The sequence below is a fragment of the Cebus imitator genome, unplaced genomic scaffold (genome assembly GCF_001604975.1).
Source record: "Cebus imitator isolate Cc_AM_T3 unplaced genomic scaffold, Cebus_imitator-1.0 Scaffold174, whole genome shotgun sequence".
NCBI classification, from domain to species: domain Eukaryota; kingdom Metazoa; phylum Chordata; class Mammalia; order Primates; family Cebidae; genus Cebus; species Cebus imitator.
In genome coordinates this window covers 2,635,373-2,643,403 of record NW_016107489.1, presented here as the reverse complement: position 1 = coordinate 2,643,403, position 8,031 = coordinate 2,635,373, and the positions used below count along the sequence as shown (strand labels likewise).

The 8,031-nt window shown below is 35.2% G+C and overlaps 1 protein-coding gene across 4 annotated transcripts in view; it reads right to left on the bottom strand.

The window, feature by feature from the left end:
• Positions 1 to 200: 200 nt before the first annotated feature.
• The window catches only part of LOC108315567 (prolylcarboxypeptidase), a 77,726-nt gene continuing 69,895 nt past the window's right edge, over positions 201 to 8,031 (bottom strand). For 3 of the 4 annotated variants that reach the window (XM_017544935.2, XM_037744443.1, XM_017544936.2), the window contains exon 9: positions 1,628 to 2,375. In XM_017544935.2, coding sequence (XP_017400424.1) covers positions 2,159 to 2,375 — 217 coding nt within the window. In that variant the 3' untranslated portion in view covers positions 1,628 to 2,158. Of the gene's footprint in view, positions 2,376 to 8,031 lie in introns of all 4 variants that reach the window. The other variant, XM_017544932.2, reaches the window with a different exon arrangement.

The following is an 8,031-nucleotide window of genomic DNA, read 5'->3' as shown; positions in this document are numbered from 1 at the left end:
AACTGGATATCTCAGGGGCCTTCGCCCTCTAATATGCTGGCTTAGACACCAGCTCTTCTGGATAACCTCTTAGTGCTACAGATTCCCTAAGAAAGTCCCCCTAAATTTCTTTAGTTTTACCCATTGAATCCAGGCAGTTAAAGTAACAAAAACAGAAAATAAAAATAAAAAGCACTCAAGTCTCCATGTCTCTCTTTCCCTGTCAGTAAAAAGTGCTGTTTTATTAGAGGGATGCTTTAAATAATAAGGCTTATCTGACACTTTAATTCTTTTTCATTTTAAAATTAAACTTTAGCATATTATAATTATACTCACTTCAATTAAGGCTGCTATCTATATTCATAAAATGTGTACAATAATAGGATAAAATTATGCTTGCCAAAAAAAACTATATTTTTGCAGTTTGTTTCTTCAGAATGATGCAACTCATCCAAACAATCGATATTAAATAAAATGGCAACGTATTTTAAAGATTCTAAACAAGGAAAAACCCTAAAACTGTAAAATAAATTGTAAGAATATCCTCTATTAAGACCATAAACCCTGCATTATATAATTTCTTAGTTGACAAAGCACAAAAACTAGTATTGTTTTGACCCTTAAATTCCTACCCCAATAGATTGTTCTCTGATGCTGAAACAAAAATAGTGACCAAATGTTTTGCTAGACAACTCATTACAATGAGAACTGAAGGCTTCTAAAACAAGACAAAGATTTTCCTGTATCTCCCAGATGCCAGGAAAAGTAAAAAAAAAATATTTCAGTCTTGAACCCCAAGAATGAACTCTATGTCTGCACTTTAAAAAAAAATAATAAGTGCCTTAGAAATGACCAAGCTCAAAGTACAGTTTTTAAAAAGCAGAAAATGTTCCCAAGGCAGGTTGAAGAAAAAAAATTATTGAAAGAAAATGAAAAGAAACAAGGAGGAAGAAATCTTTCAACAGAGTAGAAACTGTTAGTCTCTCTCTTTCTCTCTCTCTTTCTCTCTGAAAGGTTTTGATCCAACCCTATTTGTTATCCTAGAAAAGCTCTTCTGAAGAAAGGTCTCAGTGTAAGAACTGCTTGAAAGAAGCCAACCCCTTGGAAATAGGAATGGCTTGGCCATTTATTAATGTCAAATATGCTGCCTGCATGAATTAGTCAGCTTGTCTTTTGGAAGTCATACAGAAAAGTTCTCGTGCACCTGCCTGTTTGTCTGATACTTCTGGTTTTAATGATAGCAGTAACAACTATCAGAAAATAAAATTTAAAAAAATTAAAAGCTGAACATTATATTCTACTTTTGGAATAGCTGATTCATCCATTTTAAAGGATTTTTACTGAAATATAATTAGTGACTATGACATAAAGCTTGCTTAGATTTAAAAAGACAAAACAGAGTCATTTTCCTAAACTGGCAGAATTTAACCAAATTACCACAAAACTGACCTTAGAAACAAAGAGAAATGGAGCAGAAAAAGGCCAGATTTCTTACTGGCAGTACCACAGTGGCCAACATCCCAGAACTAAGAAAAGCTGCCAAGTGAAAGAGAAAAAAATTAAAGCACTTTCCAAAAACAGCTAAGCCCAGTGCACACAGCATTCCCAACAGCCGGAGTCAGAGTGAGTTTCAGAAGAAACACACAGGTATAAGGTCCAGCTGTATTTTTTATTTACAGCACAGTTCAAAGTCATTAAATCCAGTATAAAAGAAATGGCTCTCATTTCCTGGATTGGCACCAGACATCCTACCAGCTGCAATTACATCATTTCTTATCTATCTTCTGCTTTTACTTTTTGTAGGGTAGGGATGGGGACTTACAAATGGGCCAAAGAGACTTCAACCCAAAACCAAGGAGAAATCTCTGCTTGCAGAGATACAAAGGAATTAACTCTCCCTCTTATGAAAGGCAGTCAGGGACTCTGCTCCAGTTGTGAGGGCCACTGATGGTGTGGGAGAACTATCAGGAAGATTCTTCCTAGATGTGGTGCAAAGACAGTGAGAACCCAGGAAATCACACTCATGGGACAGCTGCTTTTACCATCATCACCCTCTATTCTATCTCAACCATGGCCCCATTAAATCTAATGATAAACAAGGGAAAGTAATTGCATGTAGAAAATCAAAGTAAATGGGAATGTGGTGACGTGAACATAAGAAACAAAAAAATCAAGTTTCTCAGTGCTGTTTTCCCACACTGTCATAGAAATCTCTGATCCAATTCTTCATATGTCTAACTTCCAAGGAGCGGGCTAACAGCACAGACGTGGGATCTAAGGCATTTTTGGCACGGAGATCTAAGTGGTGGGCCCCCTCTGAGATGGTGACTGCAACCAGAGTGTCTGTGATATCCTTAGTTACTCCACCTCCTGACCAGGGGTCTAGTTCACCATTGCTGCAAGTGAAAAAAAGAAGAAAAAATAAAGTTGTTAGTTTTTCTATCGACACTCAGATAAAGCTAGGAGAAATCTATTATATGCTTAACACCTAAAATTATAAACTTATAGCCTGGTGGATTTGATCTGAGGATCTAATTTATCATATAGAAAGATGCTTCATATTGGAGTTTTGCAATATTCCTGCAACCAAGTGCAAAAAAAAAAACAAAAAACAGAACCAGAGATTATTGAAGGAAGTGTTCCCATAAATCATCCTAGACTGTTTTGGGATATGAAATTTAGAAACCTGAATTTCAGTCCTCATTTCATTATACAAAAGTTATATAAAGCAAGTTGCCTGACTCAGTTTCCTAATCTGTAAAACAGAGATAATAGGCCAGGCCCAGTGGCTCATGCTTATAATCTCAGCTCTTTGGAAGGCCGAGATGGTGAATCACTTAAGCCCAGGAGTTTGAGACTAGCCTGGGCAACATGGTGAAACCCCATCTTCTCAACAGAGGGAAGAAGGAAGAAAGGGAGGGAGGAAGGGAGGAAAGGAGGAAGCTGCATATTTTGTCCAATACAGTACAGTACTTTGGAAAACAGGATGGTAGATCTGAAAAATGACACCAGGAACTAGAATCAGAAAATTTGGGTTTTACTCAAAAATCCTCATTTTACATTAGCTTTAAAGTTAAGGAAATTCTACCAGGTTATTAGTCTCAGCTGATTCACACAACACAATTCAGAATAATGTAAACAGGATCAGTCATTGAAACTATTTAGTTTAACTGAGTAAGAAATCCAATATAACCACAGACAGCATCCCTAAGAATATTTCTGAAGAGTTTTGTTGAGATATAATTCATTTACCACAGAATTCATCCATTTAAAATACACAATTCTATGGTTTTTAGTATACTTAGAATTGTGCAACCAGCACCACACACCATTTTAGAACATTTTCATCACCCCAAATAGAAACCCATACTCATTAGCAGTCACTCCCCATCTTCCCATCTTGCTCTGAGCCCCAGGAAACCATGAATCTATTTTCTGAATCTATAGATTTGCCTATTCTGGACATTTCATACAAATGGAATTAAATAATAGGCGGTCTTTTGGAACTGGCCTCTTTCACTTTGCTTAATGTTTTCAAGTTTTATCCATGTTGTGGCATGAATCAGCACATGTTCCTTTTTATTGACAAATAATATTTCATTGTATAGATACATCATATTTCATTTCTCTTTTCATCACTTGATGCACATTTGTGTTGTTTTCACTTTTTAGCTAATGAGTATTGCTCCTTTGAACATTCACATACAAGTTTTTGTGTGGATGTATGATTTCACTTCCCTTAGACATATACTTAGGAATTTCTAAGACATATGGTAACAATCTATTAACTGCCAAACTACTTTCCAAAGGGACTGCACCATTTTATACTCTCAGTAGCAACAACTGAGGGTTCTACTTTCTTCAACACTTATTATTATCTATTTTAGACATCCTAGGCTAGTAAGTATTAAATGGTATTTCACTGTGGTTTTAATTTGCATTTCCCAAGAGACTGATGGGATTTAAAGATCTTATGTGCTGATTGGCCATTTGTATATCTTCTTTGGAAAAATGCCTACTCATATCTTTATCTTTGCTCATTTTTTAACAAGGGTTATATGTCTTTTTATTCTTGAGTGAGAGTTCATACTCTGTTGTGTACTGCAGAGTAAGAAAAGCATGAAGCTTGGGATCAAACACACTTTGGTTCCAGTCTCAGGCCTGCCTCTCATCTACCTAATCTCACGGAAACAGATTACCTAGGGAAAAAACTGTCATTGAAATACCTGGATCTAAGTACTCAGCCCATGGCAAGCCCTTGTATGGCACCTCTTGCTATCTCTTTACTTACACACCACTTGAAATCACTTATAAAACATTTTTATGTGTGTCCTGATACTTGTTTAACACAAACTCCATTTTGCTGGTATGATTTACAAAGCCTTATCTATTCTGAAGTTCCTTATCAAATATATGAATTGCAAATATTTTCTCCCATTCTGCAGACTATCTTCTAACTTTCTTGATAGTATCATTTGCAGCACATGTTTTTCATTTTCATGAAGTCAAATTTATCTATTCTTTCTCTTTGTGTTTTTGGTATTGTATCCAACAAACTGCTGTCTAACCCACGGTGATGAAGATTTATTTCTAAGTTTTTCTCTATGAGATTTATCACTTTAGCTCTTACATTTAAGCCTTTGATCTATTCTGAGTTGACTTTTTTGTTATGGTATGAAATAGGGAGTGACTCTCAATCTTCTGCATGCGGATCTCCAGTTTTCCCAGCATCGTTTGTTGAAAAACTATTCTTTTCTCAATGAATAGTCTTGCTACTTTTGTTGAAAATCAATAGGCCATACATATAAGGTTTGACTTCTGGACAATCAATTCTATTCCACTTATCTATATATCTATCTATATCCTTATGCCAATATCACACTGTATTGACTGTAGCTTTGTAATAAGTTTGCAATCGGGAAGCATGAGTTCTTCAAGTTTGTTCTTCCTTTTCAAGATTGTTTTGGCTATTCTGGATTCCTTATATTCCCATACAAATTTCAGGAGCAGCTTGTTAATTTCTATTTTTAAAAAAAAAAGGCCAGTTGGAAATTTGATAGAGATCACATCGAATCTGTGGATCAACTTGAGGAACATAGTCATCTTAATAGTATTAACACTTAATTGTATTAATACATCTTGATAGTATTAACACTTAAGTATTAACATTTAATACTATTAAGTCATCTTAAAGGTATAATACTATTAATAATACAACTGTATTAATACTGTTAATAATTAATACTATTAATATTATAATACTTAACAGTATTAATGCTAATACTATTAATACTTAATGTTGTTAATACGTGTTAATGCTATTAGTATTAATAGCATAATACTAATAGCATTAACACTTAGTAGTATTAACACTTAACGTGAGTTGTCTTTCCATTTAAAGGCAGCAATTTTTAATTTCTTTGTCTCCAATGTATACATCTTGCACTTCTTTTGCTAAATTAATACTTTTGTCAAAGTATTTTATTCTTGATGCTATTTAAATCAAATTTTCCCTAGTATAACATATTATGCATAGATTGCATTAGTGTTAACAAAGCCTTTCACATTTGTTCACTGTAACAACCCTATGAAGTAGGTTTAATTACAATTCTTTTATAGATGAGAAAACTAATACCCAAGAGGTTAAAAGGCTTGACAAAACCATTTGACTTGACAAATCTGAGATTCAAACACAGCTCTAAAAACCCTAGTCCAATGCTTAATTTTATACAACATTGCATTTTGCAGAAACATGACTGCTGTTGGAAGTCGACAGTTCACATTCTCTTAACTTGTGTGCTGCAGAGTAAGAAGAACATGAGCTTTGGGATCAGACACACTTTGGTCCCAGTCTCAGGTCTGCCTCTCATCTACCTGCTCTCATAGAAACACATTCCTTAGGAAAAAAAAAACTGTCACTGAAATACCTGGATCTAAGTGTTCCGCCCATGGCAAGTATTAGATTACTTTCCCCTTCTATGGTATCTCTTGGCCTATCTTTACCTACCTACCACTTGGAATCACTTATAGAACATTTTTATATGTGTCCTGATATTTGTTTAATGCAAACTCCATTATGCTAATATTGTTTTCAAAGCCTGAAATAAAAAATATTTAAGCTCACGTTATCAAATACATGAAATTATTCCTACAATTTGCATAATCATCAAAAACTTCTCAGCTATAAATACAACCTATATACATATGACTACCAAGTAATATATCTAACCAGGATTATTCCCCTAAACTTCAGAACCAAAGTTCAACTGTTTATTTGGCATTTTTACATGGAAGTCAAATTAGACACTTAGCAGTTCCAGATACTCACCAAATGCCACCAGTCCCTTCTGCCATTTTCCCAATCTCGGTTAGTGGAAAGTCTATCCTTTTAGTTGCTCAGGCCAAAAAGTTTGGTGTCACTCTTTCATTTTTTTGGTTTTACTCTTTAATCTTCTCATTGTTTAACACACAATCTGTCAACAAATCCTGTCATCTATATCTTCAAATATATCCATAATCTGACCATTTTCCACTACCTCCACTGCACCACCCTCATCCAAGTCACCATTATCACTAGCCTGAGTTACTACAATAGCCTTTTAAGTGATCTTCCTGCTTCTACCCTTGTCTCCCTACAATTTAATATCCATAGAGCAGCCAACTTGATCCTGCTAAAACCTGAACCAGATTATGTCATTCCTTTTCTCAAAATGTTTCAAGTTTTCCTATCTCATTCATCATAAAAACCTAAGTCCTTACTAGAACCAACAAGTTTCTACATGATACGGGGCCTCTGCTCCCTCCCTGATTTCATCTACTATTACTCTCTCACTAACTCCACTCCAGCCACACTGACCTTACTTCACCTGAAGAAGAACATGCTGGGGACACTTCTCTTTCAAGACCTTTGCCTTTGGTTAATCCTCTAACCCCGCCAACTTCGTGGTTAGCTCCTTTAATTCCTCTATATCATTTTTTACAAGTTACCCCTTGATGACATCTTCCTGGTCAGGCTAATAAAAAATTTCAATTGTTTTCCCTCCCTATGACATTTTATAGTCCCTTTCCCCAGTTCATTTTTTTCTTTTTGTCACTTATATCCTTTTATCATATTTATAAGTTCTATCTTGTTTCATTACCTATCTCTCAAACTAGAATTCCATGAGGGCAGAGATTTTTGTCCATTTTGTTTATTTCTATATCTCCCAGTTCCTAGAAGCAGACCTGGCTCACAGTAGGAGCCCCCCAAAAAATTACTGAATGAACTTAAAAAGTGTCTAGTTGTCTGTGGCCTTATATTGGATGCCCATCCTAGACATCTATAAATATACATATGCAAGTTCATAAACACGTTGTAAATCACTTCAGTACTTTTCACATGGGAAAGAAAAGTTTATATAAATGATTAATAGAAATATAAAGAGACTGACCTTCAGCTGTGTGTTAATAGTGGAAAGAACAATGAATTAATTCAGCAGATATAAGCTGTACATCCTTACTAGCTGCATGATGTTGGGTAAGTTACTGACCCTTGTGAACCTCAGTTCTCATGTGGATTATAGAAAAAAAATGTTTTTTAAGAAAGATAATATCCTTCTCTCAGAGAACTATTGTGAGGCCCAAGTCAAATAATATATGTGGAAATAAATAAACTATAAATACTATACAAATGTATGATGTCATTATAGTTATTACCATATTCTGTAAGCATAATAAGTATTAACACCAGCAAGAGGTAAATGAGTCATGAAAATATAAATGTACAAATTACATGAGAAGAAAACATTTAGGCACAATAAGTTTATGTGTGTTTGAAATACAATTTAAAATTGCCTGTCCTGGCCAGGCACGGTGGCTCACACCTGTAATCCCAGCACTTTGGGGGGCCAAGGTGGATGGATCAATTAAGATCAGGAGTTCGAGACCAGCCTACCCAACATGGTGAAACACCACCTCTACTAAAAATACAAAAATTAGCTAGGCGTGGTGGCACATGCCTATAGTTCCAGCTACTTGGGAGGTTAAGGCAGGAGAATGGCTTGGACCCAGGAA